This window comes from Protopterus annectens, chromosome 3.part0 (assembly GCF_019279795.1).
Source record: "Protopterus annectens isolate FY-2018-M chromosome 3.part0, PAN1.0, whole genome shotgun sequence".
Classification (NCBI taxonomy): Eukaryota; Metazoa; Chordata; order Ceratodontiformes; family Protopteridae; genus Protopterus; species Protopterus annectens.
In genome coordinates this window covers 1,500,410,576-1,500,437,536 of record NC_056731.1, presented here as the reverse complement: position 1 = coordinate 1,500,437,536, position 26,961 = coordinate 1,500,410,576, and the positions used below count along the sequence as shown (strand labels likewise).

Below are 26,961 nucleotides of genomic sequence, written 5' to 3'. Positions count from 1 at the left end.
TGCCTTAGCCAGGTTGAGGTAGGTGGTATGCACTCACTTCCACTCATCCATTGCCTTGGTTGCCCTCTCAAAGAAGTCTAGCAGATTAAGTAGGCAAGACCTTCCCTTGGCAAATCCAAACTGGGATGGTCCAGTGTCTGTAGGCTGCTAAAGTCCTTGTCTGCTACAAGTAATCCTAAAAACTTCTGGAATGAAATCAAGCTCCTAACTAGACAGTTTTCCAACACCTCTCATCATGCTAATATTTCCCTAAGAACTCTAACAGTAAGGAGGAGTACTGAAACTTTATTATTTAATCATTAGAAGCTTTCCCAAATATACTTCTTACCCCTACTTCCAACTACCTATCTCTGAAAAGTAATAATCTCAACTCAAACCTCTTACAGATTATGTTGCTATATTCCAGTGCTTTCCAATTTCTGAAAAGGAAACTGAAACCTAATACAGAACCTAAAACCCTCCTCATCCTATTCTGCATTCTCTTTTCTCTGCCTTACTTTCCTTAGGAGTGAATAGACAAAATAGAAAAAACAAGAATATATATTCTTAATGGGTCTTTCCTTCATGCAGTATCCACCTGCCTAAAACCATGCCATCATTATTCCACAACTCAGCATATGACACATAAAGACTCTCAACCAAGCTCCAGCTTTTAGCTGTTGTTAAAATATTTGAAAAAATTCTGTCCAAGCAGCTGGTGAAGCACAGCATACCTATGGGCTTTTTTCAGATAGACAACACAACTTCAGGAATGGTTTTAGCACTTTAATAGCTGTGTTTTGAGCTACAGATACTATCTGTAATAACATTAATGATTGCCTCATTACTGTTGGTATTTTGTGTCTATGATTAGTGCCTCTGAAACTGTCAACCACAAATTACTAATAGCTAAATTACATAAATTCAACTTGGTGAAAACATCATAGACTGCTTCTAGGGTTACCTTGACAATAGGATATTTCAAGTTTTCTTCAACAACCAATTCTTCACTAATGGACATTAGGGTTGCCACCTTTTCAAATGCCTGAAGTGGGACTTTTTTTGTAGAAATGTGAGATTTTGCAGTACAAAACATACCATGGCCAGTGCAAAGGACAGAACTTCACTTATTTGCCAAAATAAAGGCTTATTCATTTAGTATTTAAGTCGCTTACACTATTTCTTATAGCATTTAGGTGTTTTGAATATAAAATAACTGAATGATGGAACTATTAAAGAAAAGTTAGGAATATTTTTTGTCCTAAAATCTCAAGATATTTGCCATTTTTTTGTTTTTTCAGCAGAACACAACTGCCCAAAGAGGGACTGTACCTCGCAAAGAGGGACAGGTGGTAACCCTAATGGACATCCTTAATAATGGAGACCTCCAAGCTTCTGTTTTAGGTCATCCCCTCCTTTTTTATTCATTAATGATATTGTTAAAAGCTTTCCTGATCTCAGTCTCACTCTTTTCACAGACTACATACTTTGAAAGCTTTCATGATCTCAATCTCTCTATTTAAGCCGATATATACAAAAGTCCCACCACCCCACAGGCTGACCTCAAGCAGGCCTTCTCTGATCTCTTTCAATGGCCCAATCAACATATGCTCCTGATTAATCACAAAAAATGTTATGCTCTTCTCCTCTTTTTCAAATTTACAAACTTTCCAACTATTAACATCTGTGGCAACTATAGCAAAACTATTCCATATATTACTTAGTACAAATAAAGAATAACCCTTGAGCCATCCAAAACATTTACAATCCACACTGATAACATTAAAAAAACATTCACAACTAAAACTATTTCCAACTGATATCAGACATCAGGAGACTCTGTATGGCTTCAAGAAGATTTTCTCAGAACACCTGTTTAAGGAAGCAGAATGTAAATGCGTTAATGATAATGTTTAACCAAATCCCCTAACCACTTACTAGCAGCACTTACTTTTAAACTTTCCTTGGGATTCATTAACGTCCACACTAAGTGTACATCATTCTGAGTGAACAGGCAAGACAAGCATAAGTCACACCTTCTTCGTCCTAAATTTTAGTTTTCCTACTAATTGTCTTGTAGCCTTAAATATCAAGGGGAGTCATAAAGGTTACCACAAAGTGCAGACTACATGTACACTTGGTATAATCTTTCTGAGTGACTAGAAAGCAGAAAAATTGTAGTAGAGATGTTCTTGAATACAGATCATGTACAGTAAGTGGAGACATTAATCTGGCCCTTTAATGTTCTACCTTAATATTCTTATCTAGTTAAACTCATCAGATTCTGTAAATTTTACTTACATTTATTTTGTGCTCACTTTTGCAACTTATGTTAGTATTTCAAACAAATACCACTTTGCCCTGTGAACTGTAGCAATATGTAATATATAGTAATTGCAACTTATGTTTTGAATGGACTCTAATTGTATTATTTTATGTAAAAAAAACAACAAGCAATAATTAAATAATTAATTAATTATCCACTTAAAATAAATGTTCTAAACCAATACAATAAAACAATAAAATAATTAAATTAATACTCTCCAATTCATTTCTTCATTTAACCATTTAACCATTCATTTAAAGAGGCTGTTTACATTTTAAAGTTTGGCACTTTATACCCTCATGGGTTAAATGAAGAAATGAATTGGAGAGTATTAATTTAATTATTTTGTTTTATTGTATTTGTTTAGATTTTTTAAGTGGATAATTAATTAATTACTTAATTATTGCTTGTTGTTTTTTTTATATAAAATGTATATGTTTCTATGGTCCTTTACTCCTTGAAGGCTATGGCCTAGACACCAGAGAAAAAGAACTTGCTACAATTAAACTTGTGGATAACTCTTAGGTTCTATAATATGTTATTATACTCACTGTTTTTGTTTCTGTGCCTGGGTTGTAGCTGAAAATGCTCTTTGGACTGGTTCACATATTCAGTTATCAAATATCTAATAAACAATATATTACATTCCACTTGTGCATCTATTTTCTTCAGTAGAAATTCTAAAAGATTAATTTTCTGTGATGTTTCAGTTTATTTTCTCATCTTCCTTCTTTTTTTTTAGAAATTCTCTGGAGTCTTCTGGGGGTATAAAAATATCTTTGTAAACATTTCCAAGCAAAAATCCTAAATCTTCTAGATTTTGTTGCATATTTGGAAGACATACATATATCCTCCCATTGTTTCTTTGTGAATGGCTTATCCAATCTCTCTTCCCAATCCTTTCTAACATCCTCTGACTAATTCTTATAGTTATCATGCAATGTTTTATATAGTCTACTAATTATTCCTTTTTTAATGGCAGCTTCTGTTCTTGATTCTACTAAAACTCTACTAGCCCTGGTCTTTCATTTAGGACCCCCCAATGTCTTTCGCTTTGTCTATACTCTTATATCAGTCCTTGATAGGGAAAGCAATCTCTAACCAGCAGTTCAAATAAATTCTTGGCGTCTTCCCATTCTGTCATATTTTTCTCTCTTATTATTTGCTCCCAATACCTTGCCAGTTTTCTTCAATAAATTCCAGACCCCTCTTGCCTATTGCCTATATCTCTAATTGCAGTCATTCCTATCAGCAGAATTTCCTTTCTCCATTCCCATGTTGGCTTAGTTCTTAGGATACTTTCTGCTACTTTATGGATATAATATTCCGTAATGATTATTGTTATTCTCCTTAAAGGCCTGTGAGCTTCCCCTCTGTTTCAGCATCATCCCTTTCCACTTTAGTTTTATGTTTGTGCTATGTATAGGAGCCTTAACTGTGTAGCTCTGAAGTACCCCTTCAGTTCAGGTAATCCCAATCTACCCTGTTCTTCTGGAAGAATCAGCTTATCCCACTTGACTCTTGCTACAATTAAACTTGCTGCCCCCCCCCAGATAAAGTCTTTCATCCCTTTATTAATTGCTATCCACAACTTCTCTGGTTGATAAAAATATGCCTGACCTGTGTATAAGACTAAAAGGACTAAAAACATTTTAACTATTTGTATTTTACTACCATAACGATATAATAAAGCTTCCATTTTCTCAGTTTTTGTATTATCTTTTGTTTAGTCTCTTCACACATATCCTTAACTGCCACACCAGAATCATTTTAACCCACACTCCTAAATATTTCATTTTATCATGTCACCATAAATATGGCTATTGCTGAACCAATTCATCCGTGGATACATGATTTGCAGCTATTGCCTCTGTTTTAGCTTCATTAATTTTGTATCCTGAAAAGATCTGAAAATGTCTCAAAATGTTCCACAACATTGTAATATCTCTTTCTGTTTTTGTGAGGTATAAGATAATGTCATCTGCAAATAAAACTAGCTTTGCTTGATTACCATACCAATTATATTCTTTCATTTCCGAGTCCCTTATTTTCTTTCAGTCTAACAAACAATTTAAAATACTTAAAGAAATCAGATGAAAACACCGTGTTGGTCTCCCAGTCTAACATTACCAAATTGACATAACTTGGGGCACAAGATGCTCCCATAGCCATTCCTTGTATTTGCTTGAAATACTCTCCCTCAAAGAGTATAAAATTATAGTCTAAAACAATAGCCATAATTTTTACCAGCAAAGTAATTTTATTGTTGGAAAAAATGACTGTACCTTGTTAAACTGCTACAAAAGTGTTCTAATCCTTCATCCCTGTGAATACTAATAAATAAATCCACAACATCAATGGTTAACTAAATTAAATCTTTGGACCATAGCTCATGTTTTAGTCTCCCAAAAAATCCCAAGAGTCCTTAATCAAATGGGGAACTTTTTGATGTACTGATTTAACCCATTGGTCAATACAGGCCCCAAGGGGTTAGTTTTTGATCCCCTTGCCACCACTATTGGTCTGAAAGGTGGATTTAATATACTCTTATGAATTTGGGGGATGCCAAAGATAGTTGGAACCACAAGCTTCTCCACTTTCAACCTATTGTAAGTATCAGCAGTTATTCTCTGTTCAACCAAGTACTTTTCCAAATAGGAATCTATCCTCCAATAGGCTATAGATACCTCATTCAAGGACACAGGTGAATAAATGTTTGTATCATTTAATATATCATTCATAACTTGAGAGTAATCAATGGAATTATAAAGTGCAATTCCCCCTCCTTTGTCCAATTTCATAATACGGCCAGTCTTATCTTTTTGTAAATTCTCAAATTCTTTCCTTTGTTCCTTATTAAGATTGGAATAGTAAACCTGTTTGTTCTTTATACTAGAACAAAAGTGGTAGCTGTCATTTAGTGTGGCAGTTGGCAGAGGAATTTAAGGCTGTGAGCAGTAGTTTCTATTGTACAGCGTTTGATTCCCTTAACCATTGTTTGCCTTATGTGACCTTGAGCAAGTCAATTAACTTAACAGTGCGCAAGAGCAACTGGAAATTTGGACTAGGTTCCTCAAAGGTCCCCTGGACTGCACGCCTAGTAACTACCTATGAACTCTACTTTTAAGGGTGGGAGGTTGGCATAATGCTTAAGGTGTTTACCATACAGACACAAGGTGCAGGGTTTGATTCTAACATGGGGTACTAATCTATAAATCTATCAACCTATAATTGCTTTTTCCAAGATATTCAAATTGGGATGAAGTTGAGGGTTGAAAGTACTTTTCTTTTTAATAACTTCCTTAGAATGTAAAGTATTAATTTCTTCACCTGGCCTATCTTCAAAAATATTGCTAAGATCAGTTTTCTAATAAAAAGCTTTACTTCAATTAGGGTATCAACTTTGTCAAAATTCCTCTGAGGGACAAATTTCAGCTCTTTTTGAAATAAGGTAAAATATTAATTGGTAATGGTCTGACTTGTATAATTATAAATATTAAATCCTTTACTGGTGTACACTATCTTATTTTCCTCCCCTGTTGGTAATTGATCCTGTTCCTTCCTCCTCTCCAATACCCTATTTGTCTATTCTGAACTGTTTGCCCTGAATCCCTGTATTTATGGCTGGATACTTTCAGTCTTTGTGAGGGGTGAGGGTAATGAAAATCCTGAAAACCTCCCTGACTGGTTTCAGATGACCAATTTTTTCTGATTGATCCAACCCCATAATCTTCCCTCTCTCCATGTATGTAAGGCCTATATTGTACAATGTCAGTTTTTATAGGGTAGGCTTCATGATTTTCATATTGTTTATTGTCCCTATCCAATTTCTTCTGCTTTTTCTTAACTATATTGAAACACTTCTCAACATTAGAAAGGGTTTTAGGATAAAATCCTTTACATCTTTCAAAGATTAAATCATTTTTGATGGCAATATTTAATTTGTCCACTTCTCTAAGTAAGTTAATGATTTTAATATCTTTAAACTTTATAATCATATGCATTAATTTGCAAACATGATGGTTAAACATCTGTACAAAGTCTTCATACATCTGATCATTGTATATTAACCCAAAAGGAAATTTAAAAACACATAGTCCCTGCAGGGCTATATTCAGTTCTAAACACATCCTTAAATAATTGTTATCAATTTGCAATGTCTTAATTTTAACTAATAATTTCTCCATTCTATGAATTAAATTTTTTAAGGAATTGCCAGTATAGTGATCCACACTTACATCATTTTGACCTTCATACAGACAACTTCCAGATTCAAAGTCAAAGTTTTTATCTAAAATACATTGAAAATGTATGACATATGAGTTAACAGCATGTTCTACATGAATTTTCATGTTACTACCATTTTCCCCAATAGTTCCATCAATGTTTTTGTTTCCTCTGTTAGAACCAGTAACATTGTTGTTATAACCATTGTGAAAACTATAAGCAGAAGGATCATTAATGTCTTTAAATTGTCCAGTTCCAGTAAAGCTGATATGTGTATTCCCCCCAACTGTGTTCACACTGCCAGCTGCTTGTTTAGATAAAGCCAGTGCTGAAGCTACAGTGGCATAAGTTCTTTTTGGTATAGTACCTTTTGTTCCAAAGTGCCAACCCTTATTCTTTTCATGTTGCATTGTACAAAAAACATATCCATCACTCATTCCAGTGGTGTCCATAAAAGGCCCTCCTCCAACCCTCCTAATTCTTCAATGTATGTAACAGAAATATGCCCTCCATTCGGAGCTCATGCTGAAGGGGTGAGACAAAAAGTGCTAGTCATGATTCCACATCTTGGATTGGCTTACAAGCTCAGTCAGCCTTGTAAGCTCATCCTCAACAAACGCTAATTCCAAATGCACCAAATTGATCTTGCCCCTCTAAATGGAGGAAATACAGAAGGGATACTATCTAACAAATCCATGTATACACATATTTTACATCTATATTTTACACTGGAAATATTTTTATATTAATATATTCGTATACATATACATGTATATATATATATATATATTTATATATATATATATATATATATATATATATATATATATATATATATTTATATATATATATATATATATATATATATATATATCTTATTATTTCCTGTTCAAAGCTTTATGCAACATTTTTACGGGAAAACCCTATTGTTGCCTTTTGTTGGCTTAATCCAATTTAATCATTGCTAATCAGCATCGTGACGTGTTATTATAGAAAGGGAACAGTGTTTGTTTTATTAGATTCTAATGAAGCCCAGTGTACAGATGAAAGCAATTAATCTTGCTGGTTTGTGTGGTCAAAAAATCTACCCTCCTTTGTTATACTTTCCCTTCTGGGGCCTCCCAGATAGGTCTACTTCTAAATTCTGAAGTTTCAAAACATGGAATTTCTTATGGTTGAGACCATATGATTGAAGTTTTGAAACTTTGAACTGTTTAAATGGAGATCACTGTACAGCACATTTACAGTTTTCCTCACTGTAGTGTGATCTCAGAGTTGGTATATTTATTTAGCAGGGGTGTAGGGGTACAGGGGGGCATGCCCCCTGCAAAAATGTAAAAAAAAAAAAAAGATTTCTTTGTTTTTATTTTTTTTATTTACATTTCAGAGTTTCAAAACTTTGATCTTATGGTCTCAACCATAAGAAATTTGAAGTTTTGAAACTTTGAAATTTAGAAGTAGACCTCCCAGCCACATCTTCACTGCTGCAAATCTAATTGAATCCACACCTATAAGTAATATTCCTTGCTGAAAACTGACCATTTCTCCCAGAATTTTCTTAAATTCCATTATAGCAGTTTTAGGTGGTATATAAATACATGCCAATGTAATCCTCTTCCCTTGCCAATAGCCCCTTAGCACTACAAATCTGCCATTATTATCACTCTTCTATCACTATTGAAGCTCCTCTTGCAATTAATATAACTATTCCTCTTTTCTTTTGTCCCAGGTATTCTGCTGAATAACCATCCCGAAAACCTTTCTTTATCAAATTCACATATTCAGTTCTTTCCAAGTGTGTCTGGTGTAACATAGCTATTTGCACTCTACATTTTTAATATAGTTCACTACTCTTTCTTTTTGTATTTATCTCTGAGACCATTCACATTTAAAGACATTACAGAAACCATCATTGTATCATTGTATAAAAAAGTTATTATTCCCACCTTTTATGTATAACACCTTTTTTGTTAAATGTCTAGTTCCAGATTTTGTGTTACATGCATACACTGTTTGGCAGGTTGAACTTTTATACAGTTGTTTCTTGTCATATTCATTTGTGCCTATGTCAAGTCTTACAAAACGTTTTGTTTTATTGAAAGCCCTCAAACAAAAAATAAACTACCAATACCCCCTAAAACCTATTAACTTAATACTAACACACAAAACTATGTACATCTTCAAATATTGAAGTTTTACCCTTCTAAAAGGAACAAATGTCCCAAACTGACAGACACAGTCATGCACTTGAGTTAAACTAAAAGATAAGTTATCCATGCTAGGACACATGGTGCAGCCTCTGCTTCTACTAAATGCTAACTGGTTTTGTTTTAACTTTATAGCTCTCTCAGCTCAGAAACCCCCCGAATACTTTCAAAGAACATTATCTCCTAGCCAGTCTCTCCTTTCTTCCCTCCAATCAATCATTCTCCACCAAACTGTAACTAATTTATGTTTCTCAGATTGTCTCCATGGAGACATAAGAAGCAGTCAGTCAATTTCTCATTACTATGTTGTCTCCATGGAGACATGAGAATCAAACAGTCAATTTATCTTTATCGGATTGTTTCCATGGAGACACAAGGACCAGATACAGAACTGCTAATAAGAAAAAGCAGTATATTAAATCACTGCTCAGATAATCAGAATATTAAATAGTGTTTCCATTTACTTGCTTTCTCTTAAAATTAGTTACTAAATCAATCTAATGTCCTTATTCCAGTCAATCCCCATGCTCTTTTACCCAGGCTTTTTTACACTGCAGTGCCTACATTTCTTAAAATTTAACAAGAAGAAATAGAGAAGGGAGAAAGAAAAGAAGAACAGTAGCTCCTGTTTACAATCCCCATTACATTTAAAAATAACTGAGAAACTTTACTTTATAGCATGCAAAGAAAACCATACACCACAAAAATTGTGCTAAGGAAAAACAATTTATTTACTTACAGTTAACTTTCTGCCCTCACTTCCCCTCCCCAGAGCATTTTTCCAAACATTAATGACATGAAGTAGGACATATGCTTTAGAGTACCCATAAATCTGACAAATTCTGAAAAAGTCCAATATTTCCAGATTTTCTTATGTCATATTTCACAAATATAATTATTGCACTGTAGTACCACATTAAGTTACTGGTTTTCTTACTGTTCATCTCCATCTCCTAAATTCTGTCTCTGCTTCATTTCCAACATACTGTGAATTCTTCGAGTCAACTCCCATGCTCCCTTCCTTCTCTACATTTTCATTTGAAAGATTGGAAAAGGTTTCACAAGTACAGTCTCTCTGTGGTCTTTATTACCAAAAGAACTAGAAGCAGAATCTCCTTCTGTTTCACGGCTCACTTTTTGTTGGACAAACTTTTGTGTTTCCTTCTTAGCATGTACTTCATCAAAAAATGATGTTGTTCCTCCAAGGAAGAAAACCTTGAAGACAGATGGGTACAACAGTTTAACTCAAATAACTGCATCTTGATATTCCCAGAACAGTGGAATAAAATTACTCTTCTTGTTCTTGGGGTACAATGAGTAATCATTCTCCACAAACACTCTGCTGTCTCCCACTTTTAGTGCTGTGTCCTTCTGCCACAGTTTTGTCAGAATCAACTCCTTCTGCTGGTAGCATTGCATCTTTACTATTAAAGGTCTAAGTTGCTTTCTTCTAGCTATGTTTGGAGCATACACACGATGTTCCCTTTCATCTAACAACTCCTGCTGTAGAATACCAGTCCAGTTGCTTATTTGTGTTTTCATAAAATTAATGCCATCTGTTCCTTACAGCTTCCCTGGTATAACTGAACATCTCAAGTTTGTATTTTTTTAGGACATCCCTTCCTCAGGAGTCTCATTCAGCCAGCCTTTTCTTCATTTCAGCCTCTGACTTTTGTAGCTTTATCACCTCATCTGAATATCTGTTTAAAGCTTCTTCCATTTTTTTCAGACTTTTGTAGTTTGTGTTGATATATACCATCAGTCTTTCATTTAATTTAAACAGGTCTCTGTGCAATTGTCTTATATCTTCCTGTAGGTTACTGGTAGTCATGTCTGGAGGTTGCATTGCTTTTTGCTGAACAGCTTCAGAACTTTCCCCAGTCAGTGTTTCTCTGTCACTTTTTGTAGCTGATTTGTTACAGGTCCTCTGTATTTCTTTTTTTCCTGGCATTCAGGCAGTGCACTTACAAGCCAGTTACAGAAATGTACCCATAAACACACAAATCTACTGACCTTCTCTGATGAGTTTCTGTTTTCACACTGGGGGAGCTAAAATAAAGCTGTTACTCAATGTGCAGCCATCTTGGAAGTATCATCTGAAACAGACTTTAGGTAAAAATAGCCTCCAAAGTTAAGGATAACCCTAAGTCATTTTTCAGTTATGTCCATAATCTTAAGGGCAACAACCAACAATGTGCAGAATTAGTTATAGATGACATCATCTATACTCAGTCAGAAGATATAGCAAATCAGCTGGCCAACAAATTCAACTCAAATTTCACCTCCCCATCACTCCCAGTTCTCCCCAAGAAATACCCCACCACTCCATCTCCAATTATCACCAAATAACAGATTGCTACTGCACTCTCTAAAGCTAAAAACACAACTTCAATGGGCCTCAGAATATACCAGGTTGCCTCTTAAACAGCTTAAATCAGGACTTATCAGGCCCATTAGGATCTGTCTTGAACTACGCCCACCTGACTGGCCTTGTCCCAGTAGAATGGAGGACAGCAACGGTTATTCCTCTGTATAAAGGGGGATCACCTATTGACCTGAGAATTACAGACCCATAAGTTTGGCTAGTCTTATATGTAAGGCCATGGAAAGAATAATCATGGACCTGATAAATAATGACATAGGAAACCTCCAAACACTGGACGCAACCCAATTTGGCTTTTTCAAGGGCAGGCCATGACTACTGAATCTGGTGGATTTCTTTGAGAAAGTCACTAAGGCCATGCATAAAGTTTAAACAGTACATACTGCCTGCCTTGACCTGACCAAGGCATTTGACACAATTCCACACTCAGGTATTAAAAATAAACTCATAAAGCCCTATGTGAAGCTGAGTTCATCTATTACCAGTTTAAGTGCAACCTAGACCAGTGGATGGGGAATAGGGAATTTATTCCAGGCCTGCCACCCATGTCCCTTATGGACAGACATAGTTTATACGTGTCTGGCTGTCAATGTCCTATTCGGATACATGATATCATTATTATTTCAGAAAAATTTTGGCTAGGCTTAGAAAGCCCCCCCCCCCAGGTCATTAGCCTAGTAACAGTCTATGAATCAATGAAAACTGAGCATAAATCCCTATGTCACTAGATGAATAGCCAATTGGCTCATGGACAGGGCACTTGGTTAAAGTGGGTGAATCTAGATCCAGCAAGAGGCCAGTTACTAGTGGTGGTGCCACAGGGGTCAGTGCCCAAATCAGTCCTGTTTAGAATATACTTCTCTGAAGTCAAGGCTAATGTGGAAGGCCTCTGGATTACAAAGTCTGGAGATGACTACAAGGTGGGGGCAATCACTGAATCCCCCAGTGATGCAGATATTCTTCAGGAAGTTCTAGATCAGAGAAATGATTGGTGCCAGAACCATTGCCTAAAACTAAATGCAAGAAAATGCGTTATCTTACCATTTGGGAAGTTAAATAACCCTGAAAATGGCAACATCAATAGCACACCCCTAAGAGTTGACTCAGAGATGAGAGATCTAGGTTTCCAGATAGATAGTATCCTGAAATTTGACCACCATGTGTCCAGAGTGGTGAGGAAGTCATCCTATATGGCACAACTTATAAGTAAAGGTATGGCATTCAGATCCAAGGAAGTTATAGTCCTGCTGCACTTATCCCTCATTGTACCAATAATTGAGTGCAATGTGCCTTTTGGCATGTACTTGACTAGGCACTTATGGCAGCTGGAGTGACCTCAGAGGTTCCACACAAAGAAAATACAGGGTGTAAACAATATGTCCTATGAAGATAGACTAAAAGCCCTATCACTTTACTCTGTCTCCTATCGACTATTAAGGGGTAACCTATGCCTGACCTATAAAGCAGAAATCACAAATCCAGCCCTGATAGAGCTACTATACATCTGCATGTCAAACACCATGAGGATCACCCAGTCTAGGGATCTAAACTGAATCAGTGACTCAAACAAAACTAGCTGGAGAGACAGATATGTGTCTCAGAGGTTACCCCTTCTTTGGAACAGGCTTCCTGTTTGTATTACTCACAGCTCTTCACTGGATCTCTTCAAAAGCAACTTGGATTAATGGATGGGGCATTGCAAATTCACACCAGGAGTACTGTCTACACCCCTTATGGATGGGGCAATCTGTAAGACACTCAAGGCATAGGCACAAATCCATTCCATCCTCTTGCCCCTAAGGGCCATATAGTGGGTAAAACTGGGATTATATTGGCTAGGCTTGTAAGGGCTCTTAAACCGTTAGTATAGTAATCTCCTATGGACGTATGAACATATGAAAATAAAATATATTTTCTACCATTGAGAAGAATATCAGTATTCTGTTATACAACAAGTGCTCTCCTACTAATTTTCTTCAGTCTGTGATAGGTGTGATACATTAGAGCAGCCTGCCCTACATGCTGTCTATGAAACAAGTGCATGTTCCCCTCTGTATACTTGTTTTAAAATCTAAGTATCTTTCTAGTAATTTTTAATATTTTGTGGTATGTGGTACAGAAGTGGAAACCCTGTCAAGCACTGAATCATTGACTAAAGACTAAAGTATATATTTACCAGTTTAAGACAGTAGTACAGGTATAGAATGATTTAGGGTATAATGACAACAGACCCCCCCCCCCCCACACACACACACACACAGGCACATATGCACTTGTAATCATTAAATCAGCTTTTGCGCCAAGGATTTGCAGATATTGCTCAAAAAAAAAAAGAAAAGAAAATATAACCAACTACTACTGATCCATAATAAAAGTGCTGTAAAATTTGTTGTTTTTTTTCATAAAAAAACAAAAAAATTATAGCAAGAGTAAGGTATATATAATGATAAGTCAAATTCATTGTTGTGGTAGTATATCTCATACATATTGCCCAAAACTCAATGAGGTTTTGTCTCATAGGAATAGTGACCCTTGGAAGAAAGAAGTATATCCAGAGTGTAAATAATAATGCTGCTATATTTGAAGAAGAAACAAGCACATCCAGAGAGTAAATAATAATGCTGTCTCCTTGAGCATCTTATGTAGAAGTGAAGGAAAACTGAAAAAATCACTTTTAGTTATGTTACTTAATAGTAGGCTGTACACTGCGGTGGTGGTGCTGCGGTAGCATTGTCGCCTCACAGTTAGACGTTGCCTGTTCGATTCTCAGTTAGAGCGTCTTCTGTGTGGTGACATGCGTGAATGGGCGTTCCTTCGTTGAAGGTTGTGCATTAGGCCCGGCAAGCCAGCACATAAAAATCTACTGCCAATCATTAGCGGACCGGAGTTCCGCTGTGGTGACCCCTAACCAGGAAAAGCCGAAAGACACAACAACAACTTAATAGTAGGCTGTGGCTTTCAGAGCCATGACATGTTTCTGTATGACAGGATGGGAAGGAAAGCTATATGTTGTTTATCAGCTTCGCAGCTTCTATTTTTAGGCTTATATTAGTACCATCTTATATAGTTAAGGGCAAATAAGAGAAGGGAAGAAAAGAAAACCAGGAAGACAGTATTAGTGTTCCACCTACTACAGCAGGGGACCAGAACTGAAAAGGCAGAGATCAAATAGGCAGTAATGGAATGAAAAGGGTAGGATGACTGAAAGGAAAGTAGTGCCTACACGATGGAGTAGAATTACATCGAGCTTAAGGTATATGTATAATCACATCAAGACTATGATATTGTGAAGAGTAGCCACATTTAATGTCAACAAAACAGAGGAACACCAAAGGATGTATTTGTGTATGCGTTATTGGTGTGCTGAGATAACTAACTATATGAAAAACATATCTAGTGGGAACAATGTGAAATCAGAAATAATGCATTGATCTTTAATGTCTATGCCCCTACCTAAAGTCATGATGAGGGGGGAAGCCATTTGCTGGTTGTGTTAATGCGGTACCTTATTTGAGTACGCTCATACTTCTCATATGTCCAGATTTTTGCAGAATGTGCCTGACTTTCCCTCATATTTTTGCCCTGTCCCTCTTATAATGTTTTATATTCTGGTAAATCCCCATGGATAACTGTCAGTCATTAATATCAGACATTATACTTGCTATTATTCAGAAAATTGTTCTATTAACTTTTTAAGGAAATGAGAGTAATATTTAAACCTTGTCCATGATTTTGGCCTTTTGTTCCCCCATTATTTTTGGCTTTGTCCAGAATTCTTAGTAAATTATTTGAGAGGTAGGCGTACACTCAAGTTCTTCCTGGATTTTGGAGCAGGTCTAGAAGATAAAGATCAGTCAAACTTTCAAAACTAGTTATCTGTCCCACCTTTTAAAAACATAATGAAAATGACAAATATCTATCTAGATAGAGAAAACTAAATCACCAAGAAGAGTTTAGTTCCTTATTCCATTTACTAGGCCAACAGTTGCTGTGTATTCCAGTTCATACTGCTGTATTGCTTGCATTTCAAAGATACTGGCCATCATTAATTATTCATATTTAATCATTTTTACTTTATTTTGAAATGCTCAAGGAGACATTACTATTGTCTGCTCGCTGAATAGGCTTTTTTCTCTCCAAGGATATGTATTCTAAGGCGATAAGACTAGGTGAACAAGTGAAGTTTCTTTAGCTTTGACCAGTCTGAGGTGGAATTTGAAAGAAATAGTTTCCCAGGACACCATGTATTTGTCTAGTGACTCAAAGTTTGGCAAATAAAGACATGATTTTTGTCTTCATCTTCTGCCTCTGTAGATTTACATTTTCACTCACAGACATTTATGTGGCAGTGTCTTAAAAACCTAATACATTTTCTTAAATGATATCACCTAAATCTGTCATAAAATGCTTTTGTGTGAAATATGCATATGCACACTTGCACTTAAAATGACAATGGCTTAAAATTCATGTTGCTATTCAATTGATCAGGAACACTTTTCATCACCTTTACAAATTGTTAAAAACAATATATTACAGTTCATATCACTGCATTGCCTGTCCTTCTAAAATAATGCAAATTAATAATTATACATTTTGATTTCTGCAGCTATACCACCATATACAACGACTACATCACAGGGTACAGGTTTGAGCCCTAAAACAACTGGACCAACTGATAAAATGTGTAAGTAAAATATAGCACAGCTACGATATCAGAATTTTAAAAGTTGTATAAAATGACTGAACATTCTTATATGCATTTCCATATAGTTATGTAGATGTGCTCATGTTAACATGATATTTTGCATGGAAGACAATTGTGAAGGTGAATCTTTATAAATGAAATACCAACAAAATATTCCCTATGTTTCTTCCCCTCCTCCTCCCTAGCTCATCTCCCTCAGACCTACCAATCTCCCTCAAGGCCTACCACAACATTTGTGTCTTCACAGATTTTATGGATTTCATAAATATTTTAAGGCCATTAAATCTTACGACCATTCATGTCTTGCCAGTATACTTATGTTGTACCACACATCTTGTGTCTGTGTTAGTTATACTAGCCAATCCTGAAGCATTCTTTAATGCTTCATTTTAACCTCACTGTTGTAAGAAGCAAGTCCACAATTACATATTTCATTTGCTGAGACACTTCTCCTGAAAAGGGTTTTCTTGCAAATCCAGGATTTGAGAAACATGGTCCCAAGGAAGGAAACATTAGTATACTTGGAGAACATTTAAATCTGGATCTCAAAGAGAGTGTTCCTGTTCAGTCTACTCAATTTCTGACTATTCAATAATGTCAATAAATCTTGCATGGCTGCTTGCTCCCAGGACTTCTTCAACAGACAATCCCCAGCTACTTCTAGGCAACTTCTTATCCTTGATTTCTGTAACAGACAGCTAAGATTCACATTTTTGTCAGAAAGCAGTTCATTAAACCCTTCACATTTCCCCTTCCTATCTTACCATCCATTTATCTGAGGTCATTCCTGAATCTGGGTCACCAGCAGTGTTGTTTTAATGGGTTTAATTCAAAATTCTCTCCACAGTCTGTGAGAGTACAATATAAAACCAAAAATGTTATTTAATTAACATTTCCCCTGTACTTATTTGTGTATTTTGTGCAATGGGATTGAATATCTTGCCACTGCTCCATTAGTCTTACTTTAGACTGCACAATGTATTTCCTGTATATCTCATTGTAGGTATACAAATACACTTAATTCCATATACAACATTCATGTTAATCATGTGTTTGCACTACATAATGAGCTGAACATATAATTTATGTTGACACTATTTAGTTTTATATTAACATACACTACAGCTCTGGCATTTGCACATGCATTTTCTAATACTTCAGGCTATTGCTCTCAGTTTGTGGTTTGATATCAAACATTGAAAATTCATTTGATTATGATATATAAAAACAATTTCTTGAGGCAGAGTATGTTTTGAGTCTTCACCACTTTGTACTGGTTTCCAATTCATAATTATAATATCTACGAAGTTAGAGGAAAAATCACCACATTTAGACAGAAATTGTATAGTATTTTGTTCCTTCTCTATGATCTTTATTTGTATTTTCTCCCTGTTTGTGCTTGTATCTAAACGTTGATAAAACTTTTTTTCACTACGGACCAATAAATCTGAGTTATAGACTTTGTTCAGTAATCTAGCAAGCAACTGTTATTTAAATACTATGTAATCACTTTCAAAAGTGATATTTCATCTGGCCTTTGACATTTTGCCATAAGAAAGAGATTTAAGTAACTGAGGAGGATGTTCTGTGTCTACTGATTAAAAAAGGTATTGGTGGAAGTGGGCTCATATGTCAGGATTCTTCTTTTACTTCCAATAAGTTTAGCACCCAGATATGTGAATGAATTATGGTGAAGCGTACAGGTGAAAGAAAGGCTGTGAGCATTATCAACAGAATGTCCAAAACACTTATAGAACTCCTGCATGTTCCTCTCATATTTAAAAAATGATATCATCAATGTATGTGACATAATATAAACCACGGCTATACAGAAAATGAGTAGGGTATATGCACTAGATTATATATGCACTAAGTTTCTAATTAAACCATTAAAAATTTGGCCTAGTTTGGTTTGAATGATGTATCCATAACTGCACCCACATCCTACCAAATTATTGTCCATAAAAATTAAATACTTATGCTTTAAACAAAAGGGAAGCATATCCAGTATAAAGTTTGTCTTAGGCCTGAATGCCCAACACATCTGCTGTGCAGATAAAAAATGGTTTAACATCAAACTCCAGATGGATGTGTTCTTCTATACTATAGTTTTAACTTACCTCAAGAAATATACTGTATCTGGGTTTCCCTGTATTCAGTAGAGATACACAACAGCAAGCTCTGCTTAATCTGTTTTTCAAGATCGAAAAGCATAAGTTGAAAAACTTTTAATTTTTTTTTTTTTGCAGGGGGTCAAAACCCATGGATCCCCACACCACCATAAATTATGTATACCAACTCCATATTTGCATTACACTAGGGGAAAGTGAAAAAAGCAGTGAAAGTGAACCACTGGCCTCCCCAAACCAACAAAATGCAGTAAAATGAACTGCAATTTGAAACACTTAATGAAAAGCAGTTTGGATATACCAAATCTCTTTCATAATCTTATAAGAAAGACCAAAACATTGCCAAAGTGAATACACGTGCTAGCAAATTGAAAATTAAAAAAATTTAAATAACTGACAAACGAATATTATTCACAGATCAAAAAAGTTTAATGTTTGAACACTTTCATCAGTTGGAATTGTAAAAATCATCAGAACTCTAGCACTGTACTTGGTGAAAGTGTTCAGCCATTAGACTTTTTTGTCCATGAAAACATATCCATTCAGCTGGTTATTTTGTTTTTTAATCTTATAAGAAAGCCTAATTTCAAAACTCATGACTTAAGTAGAGGAACTAACATGATACCTACCCTGTATGTTATACTACTCTGTTATCAGCTAATACAATTCTCTGACTTGGAAGGTCATGTGACTCTTAAAAACTTATAAAATTAAGGTTTAGCCAGAAACATGTTGGAAAGACAGGCAGGTCTCCCAGAGACTGCCCCTCCTATGGAACAGACTTCCCACCCATGTGAAGTTGAGTTCTTCTATTACCCAGTTTAAGCACAACCTTGACCAGTGGATGGGGAATAGGAAATTTACACCGGGCCTGGCACCCACGTGCCTTATGGACAGAGGTTGCTTATAAATGCCTGGCCTTCAGTGTCCTGTTTGGATACAGGACATCGTTATTTGTCATTAGCCTAATAACAATCTAGGAAAGCTTCTTTGGATGCAATGTATCTATATAATTTTGGATTAAAAAATATAACTACTTACCTCTGTTCAACAAATCCCATTATTCCTGATTATGCTTGTGACAACAGGATTTTAAAAGTTTCTATTCAGCTGTACATAGCATGATGCATGAGATTCTATATTTCTATCAGATATTACTAAATATTTTAATAAATTGCAAACAAATCTAATAGTTTAATATGAATCAAGTTTTTACACTCTTTTCACTACTAAAATGTCAAATTGTACTGCAGCTGTTTGTTTTATATTTTCTGTCTGCTGGAACACTGTTACAAAAAAATCTGCATTAGCCTAATTTTTTACTTGATTGATTTATATATATATATATATATATATATATATATATATATATATATATATATATATATGGGTCTACTTTACATTACCGACACGACACTTCACCGACACACAAAACACCGACCCCAAATAACCGAAACCACACAACACCGACAACTCACAAAACCGAACACAATTACACCGACACAAACAACGTAAACTACACATCACACACAATGACATATCCACTAACCCTAACCCAAACCCTAACCCTAAGGTCCGACACTACCGCACAGTTACCCTACCCGCACCCTAACCCTAACTCACTTAACCCACCCCTACACCTAAAGACTATCACTATCGCACACTTAACCTACCTGCACCCTAACCCTAACTCACTTAACCCACCCTAAAACATAAAGCCCGTCACTATCGCACACTCACCCTACCCGCACTCTAAACCTAACTCACTTAACCCGTCCCTAAACTACAGTCCGTCACTATCACACACTTACCTTACCCGAACCCTAACTCCGGCACTACCACACACTCACCTTTCCTACACCCTAACCCAAAATCCCACAATATCGCACACTTACCTGACCGCTCCTAACTCTGTCACTATCGCACATTTACCGAGTCGCGCTCACACATTACCCTTGTCGGTCTTTCGGCTGTCGACAAATCACCTTTTCGGTCAACTTACCTGTCGGTCGTTTCGTCTCGTTCTTCCACGTGTCGGTGAAGTGTCATTTTGGTAAAGTAAAGGGGACCCATATATATATATATATATATATATATATATATATATATATATATATATATATATATATAGAAACACTTTATAACCTCGAATTACTGAAATGTCGAATTTCAGTATTTCGAGACTATAAAGCCGAATGTTAAAAATAGCGAAAGGTCATAATCGCGAACTTGAATATATGTCGAATTCGCGGTTATGACCTTATGCTGCGTAATGTCCAGGATTGTGTTTTGATGGTGCATGGTGCCATGTGTGGATGTAGGTGTTATGTCAGGTAAGTGTTTTCTAAGGGTTTTGAGTGGGAGTTAGAGTGTGTGTGAGTGTGCTGATGTGTGTGTGAGGGGTCGGAGAATGTGAGTGTGTGAGTTGGCTTTTGTTTTGTATTGGTGCGATCTCGGAGTTAGTATATATAAGCAGGGGGGGTGGGCCCCACATGGGGTGCAGGGGCTTGCCCTGCTTATGTGTGTATGAGTTGTGTATGTGTGTAGTTTTGTTTGTTTATGTTGTGATGTGGGTGTTGTGGTGTATGTGTGGTATAGTGTGTGTGGTGTTTTCGGTGTTGTGAATTTCGCTTTTTTTTGTGTCGGTGTTTTGTGGATTCGGTTTTATAGTCTTGAGATACTGAAATTCGATATTTCAGTATTTCGAGGTTATAAAGTGAATCTATATATATATATATATATATATATATATATTTTTTTTTTTTTGCTGGCTTCTAATCTATGCTAAAATTGTTGGTTTTTCTCCCACCCTTATTCCTGCTGTGTTAAATAGTGGTTTAATAACTTTTGTATGTTTCCCACCCTCCCTCCCTATTGGTATCTTCTTCTTATACTTGATGCCTTTGCAATTGCCCACCCCTGCTGTATATTTGATCTGTAACATTCCTCCCAGTCTATTGTCATTAGCTCATTCTACCTAATACAGAGAAAAAAATGTGCACTTTATTCATCTGCTCTTACTGTCTTTGTGTTTCCTCCTACTTTATTACATTATTTTGCTTTTTCCTCTTCTTGAAAGTACTCAGTTGTACTTATTCTGCTGCATTTATTACTGCTTGTTAGTAGCCTGATTAAACTGTGACTGTTATTCTAAGCCTTTTGGTTTAAGCACTTGGGCTTCAGACCAGCTGTTTTACATTAAGAAGGTTTGTGGTCTGCACTGTTGTGGCAGGACAGGTAGCTTACATCCTTCTAAGTTGGGAATTGCTGATTGAGAGCTCAGTGTCTGTTACTCTAAAAGTGTATTAGTTCTGGTTTAAGCACTTGGGCTTCAGGCCAGTTATTTTACATTAAGAAGGTTTGTGGTCAGCACTCTTGTGTGAGGAGAGGCTAGATTCTGCCCTTCTGAGCTGGAAATTTCTGGTTAAAGGCTTACTGTGCCTGCTTATTTGAACTGTTTCTTCTGAAATTGGTGTGCCTTGTTTGCTGTAGCACATACTAGATTCAGGCCTGCTGAATCTAGCTTTGTTTGTATAACTTGAGCACTGATCCAGGCCATCTTTTTTTGGAGAAGGTTCCCCTGCACCCTAGTGGCAGGAGTGTGCAGGTAGGACTTGTCTGATTAAAGACTGCTGGAACAAGCCTCAGTTTTGAGCTTTTTACTGGTTAACTGGGTAATTCGTTTAAATCAGTTTGCTCGTTTTCTATTGTTATATACAAAAAAAAATTAATCTGCGTTTACTGTATTTCTGTTTCTTCCTACTTTATTACTTTATTTTGCTTTTGCTGCCTGTTCTTAAAATTACTTAATTGCATTGATTCTGCTGCATTTATTACCGCTTGTTAGTAGCCTGATTAAATTGTAACTGTTATTCTAAGGTTTTGGTTTACGCACTTGGGCCTCAGACCAGTTGTTTTACATTAAGAAGGTTTGTGGTCTGCACTGTTGTGTCAGGACAGGTAGCTTACATCCTTCTAAGTTGGAAGTTGCTGATTGAAGGATTAGTGTCTGTTATTCTAAAAGTGTATCAGTTCTGGTTTAAACACTTGGGCTTTGGGCCAGTTATTTTACAATAAGAAGGTGTGGTCTGCACTCTTGTGGGAGGAGAGGATAGATTCTGCCCTTCTGAGCTGGGAGTTTCTGGTTAAAGGCTTATTGTGCCTGTTTACTTGAACTGTTTCTTTCTGAAATTGGTATGCCTTGTTTGCTATAGCATAGACTAGGTTCAGACCTGCTGAATCTAGCTTTGTTTGTATAACTTGAGCCCTAATCCAGGCCATTTTTTGGAGAAGGTTCCCCTGCACCCTAGTAGCAGGAGTGTGCAGTTAGAACTTGTCTGATCGAAGATTGCTGGAATGGGACTCAGTTTTTAGCTCTTATTGGTTAACTGGTTAATTTGTTTAAATCAGTTTGCTCATTTGCTACTGTTATAAAAAAAATACACTTTATGCATTGCTGCTTAGTTAGGGTTAAACTATTCCCAGCGCCATAAAATCTACTCTTCAAATTTTCCCTTAGAAGCAGTCAGTTTTTAGTTTTAGCACTCAAATCTATTCCTTTGAACTCATCACTTGTTCAGAACTCTTGTAAGCACTTAATAAGCTATTAATTACGACAGCACTCAACTTTCCTCGCTTATCTACAGGAGAACAGTTTTTAGCACTTAATAAATAAGCACCTATCCAGGCATGTCTAAGGGTCAGCTCCCAGTGTTTTCTCCTGTCTACCTGATGAATCTGGGCATCTTGGGGCAATGCAGCAATTGCCTCATGTACACAGACAACCCTCTCCTCCTACCACCCAACACTACAACCTATGAGAGATGCACTTATATAGCCAAACTGGAAGCAAAGCTCTTTTCACCCAAGACTGGACTAAACAGTCATGAGGAGAAGATAAACACTTGCACCACACCACACCGCACTCATCACTTAGCCCCTCAAAACCAACAGCACTAAAACACACACATAGAAACACAAAACACACACCCACATTTGCGGAGGCTCTCAATAAAAATCTGCCCAAACAACAGAGCTCTCCAAAGCAGAAACGCAGTAACCTCCACCCCCCAACATAACCCAAATGACACATAGCCCACAAACTCAGTGTGCCACTCAACCACAGCCAATAAGGAATAACAACGTACCCAACACTCTAGTCATAGGTGACTCTATAGTCAGGCACACTGATGTTCCACTCACCAGGCTAAACAAGGAGAAAGTTACTGTCAGCTGCCTGTCAGGTGCCAAGATCTGCCAAATAATGCATGCACGCAGGTCACTTCACAACAAGTACAAATATGACTCTGTCATTGTCCATGTCGGTGTGAATGACCTGAGACATACCTCCCTGGACAACATGAAAAGAAATGTAGAGGAGCTCTCCAATCTTGTAGCCCAGGCAGGTATGACCCTAGCCCTGAGTAGCATCCTGCCATCACTCAGAATGATACCACAGTACAAGGACAAAATGATTGACTTCAACAATTGGCTAAGCTTCTGGTGTCATTCTAAGGGGATCCAGTATCTGTCTGCCTGAGATGACATGATCAACAGACAATGATGCTTTGCCAGAGATGGCCTGCACCTGTCACCCTTGGGATTCTGGATACTGGCTAAGGCTGTTGCCACCCCTGTAGTGCCTTTTTTAGGCAAGGTTCAAATGACAAATTCACCACCATAACAGGTACAAGCAAGCAAAATCTGAGGGTAATGCTATTTAATGCTAGAAGTTTAAACCTCAAAATGCACTCACTCGAGGCACTCCTTAAAATGGACAACATTGTCATCTGTGCAGTGTCAGAGACCTGGTTAAAGGCTCCAGAGAGCACCCCTGCATTACCAGGCTATAATTCATACCACACCTTTCGGCCACCTAACCTGGATCGAAACACTAAAGGCGGAGGCATGTCCATATTTATTAAGGATAACTACACCTCCAGGCAAGTTGCTCAGCATAATGCATCCAAGATTATCCAAGTGCAACGAACTCTGGGCAAGACCACAATCCAAATTGTAGCTTGCTACAGATCCCCCACCATGCCCAGGATTCCCACTCCTCATTTCTAGATACACTGGAAAATATTAGAGTACAACCCAACACCCGAATAATGGGAGATTTCAACTACCCCACCATTAACTGGGAAAACTACTCATGTACCAACTTTTTTGCTCAACATTTTCTGGAATTCATAAATTCCAACAACTTGGATCAACTTAACCACACCCCCACCAGGGGCAGCAATATCCTAGACATGGTCATTACCAACCTGGGTGACCGGTGTTCCACACCAAAAGTCAATTCCTCATTGGTCAGATCCGACCACAAGCTAATCACCCTAGACATCCACATCTCGTCCCCACCCTCATTAGGGAAACTACTGTAAAACATATCTCCAAAGCCAACTTCACTCTTCTTAGGACAGAAGTGGCAAACTTCATGGCATGCAGATGGACAATAGAGGTACGATTGCTGAATCCTACACAATTGCACTTTATAAGCACTTACATGAGTGCATGGATCGTGCTATCCCTAAGAGGACTAAGATGCTATCCTCCAAAAAAATGAAGCCAATCTGGTGATCCTCTGCAATAAACAAACTCTACAACAGAAGAAAGAAACTGTTGCAAAAAAGAGTAAAATCCCATGATTGGAGGAACTCCCTGGTCAGCCTCAGTAAGAAGCTGAGATCCCTCATAAAATCCTCTAGAGCTAGTTACGAAAACAAAATTGCCACTGATTCTAAAGACAGCCACAAAGCATTCTATAGCTATGTCAAGAATCTCAATGGCAACACTCAGATCTGCTCTGAGTTACAGCACAATGGCAATAAATATACAGAACCAACTGATATTGCCAACATCCTGGCAAATAGGTTCAGTGCTAACTTTACCCCCCTCTCAACCCCTAAAGGGCCCATCTCTATACTGGAAGAATGCAAAGTTCCTGTAATCACAGCTGCACAGGTAAAAACCACACTCTCCAAAGCCAATAACACAGTATCCATGGGACCTGACACACCCCAGGCTGCATTCTACACGAACTACAGATGAACTGACACCCCACCTAAGTACCATGTTCAATCATAGCCTCACCTCAGGATTTGTGCCCACTGAATGGAGCACAACGACGGTTATCCCACTCCACAAAGGGGGAGCCACCACGGACCCTGGGAACTACCGCCCCATTAGCCTGACGAGCCTGGTCTGCAAGACCATGGAATGAATCATCGTGGAACTTATAAACAAAGACATTGGTAATATCCAAACTCTGGACCCCACCCAGTTCGGGTTTGTAAAAGGTAGATCATGTCTCTTAAACCTGATAGACTTCTTTGAAGCAGTCACCAAAGCCATAGACGAGGGTAAGGTGATTCACACAGCATATCTACATCTTGCCAAGGCTTTCAACACCATCCCCCACTCTGGAATTATAGATAAACTCACTAAACTAGGTATAAATCCCTATGTCACAAGATGGGTTGCCAACTGTCTCACTGACAGAACCCACACTGTGAAAGTAGCAGACTCCAAATCCAACTTCAGACCAGTGACAAGTGGAGTACCACAGGGTTCAGTCCTCGGTCCTCCCCTGTTTGGTATCTACTTCTCTGAAGTACAGGCTAACACAGAAGGTCTTTGGCTAATGAAGTTTGCAGACGACTGCAAACTAGGAGCAAAAATTGAAACTCCTAACGATGTGGACATCCTACAAAAGGGCCTCACTGAGACAGATGCCTGGTGTCAAAGCCATGGCCTCAAGCTCAATGCCAAAAAATGCATTGTCATCCCCTTTGGTAAAAACTCTTTACCCATGAACTACCACATAGGCGGTAGTAAACGTAACACCGAAAGTGTGATAAGAGACCTTGGGACACAGGTGGACAGTAGTCTCTCCTTTGATAATCACATCACCACAGTAGTCAGGAAATCCTTCTATGTGGCACACCTCATCACAAAAGGTTTCTCATCCAGGAAAAAGAGATCGTTGTTTCCCTCTACTCATCACTCATTATAGAGTACAACGCCCTTTTGGTATGTACCTCACAAGACATCTACAACTGGAAAGACCACAGAAATACCTCACAAAGAGGATTACTGGCCTCAAACAGATGCCCTATGCAGACCATCTCAAAAATCACCAGCTTTACTCCATTGCATATCGCCTACTCAGAGGCAATCTCTGCCTAACATACATATCTATGTCAAACCCAGAGCTATTGGACATGCTCCACTTAAAGAAATCCCAATCCCTCCGAGCTACACGCTCTAGTGACCTAAACCTTGTCACCACAATAAACAGAACAAGCTGGAGGGATAGATTCCTGTCCCAGAGACTTCCCATACTCTGGAACAAACTACCTATCTATATCAAACAAAGCTCCTCATTAGCACTCTTCAAGAAGAATCTTGATGATTGGATGGGAAATAGGAAATTCATCCCTGGGATCACTTCTGTGGCTCTGCTCGACAGTGGCACAGGAAAATAATTTTCTTGGGTGGCGAAATCCAGTGTACCTTCTTGGCTAGGCTTATATAGGCCCTAGGGCCAATAGCCTAGTACCTCCCTATGAACCTATGAACCAATAAGAAGCCATTTATAACAAAAAATACTGTTATTTATAACATTAAACAAAGAACAAAGGCAGCAACCACCACAAAATATAAAATCCAATGTATTTATTCTGTGATATAAAATAAATATAAAAATGAGAATAAAATGCTGAGAGCACTAACAAACTGTGATGAGCACTTTCAGGCAAATGCCCTTCATCAGAGAGTTTGTTAACAGTACATGGTCCACATTTATAAAAAAATACTAACCAATCACAAGTCAGTATTTCACCCGCTTCTTCTTTAAGGCTGGCTTTAAAGGGATGACATCATTAAGGCCTGGTGGCCTATGGGCTATAAGTTCTATAATCCATTTGGATTCCAGGTATTCAGTTTCATTGACCAGGTCTCCACCTCTAATACCTTTCTGCATGCACCGAATAACCATGGAC

The 26,961-nt window shown here is 37.3% G+C and overlaps 1 protein-coding gene across 1 annotated transcript in view; it reads left to right on the top strand.

The window, feature by feature from the left end:
* LOC122796789 (C-type lectin mannose-binding isoform-like) overlaps positions 1 to 26,961 on the top strand; it is a 525,560-nt gene that overhangs the window by 204,055 nt on the left and 294,544 nt on the right. The window contains exon 3 of the mRNA XM_044065519.1: positions 15,729 to 15,806. Coding sequence (XP_043921454.1) covers positions 15,729 to 15,806 — 78 coding nt within the window. The remainder of the gene's footprint in view (positions 1 to 15,728; positions 15,807 to 26,961) is intronic.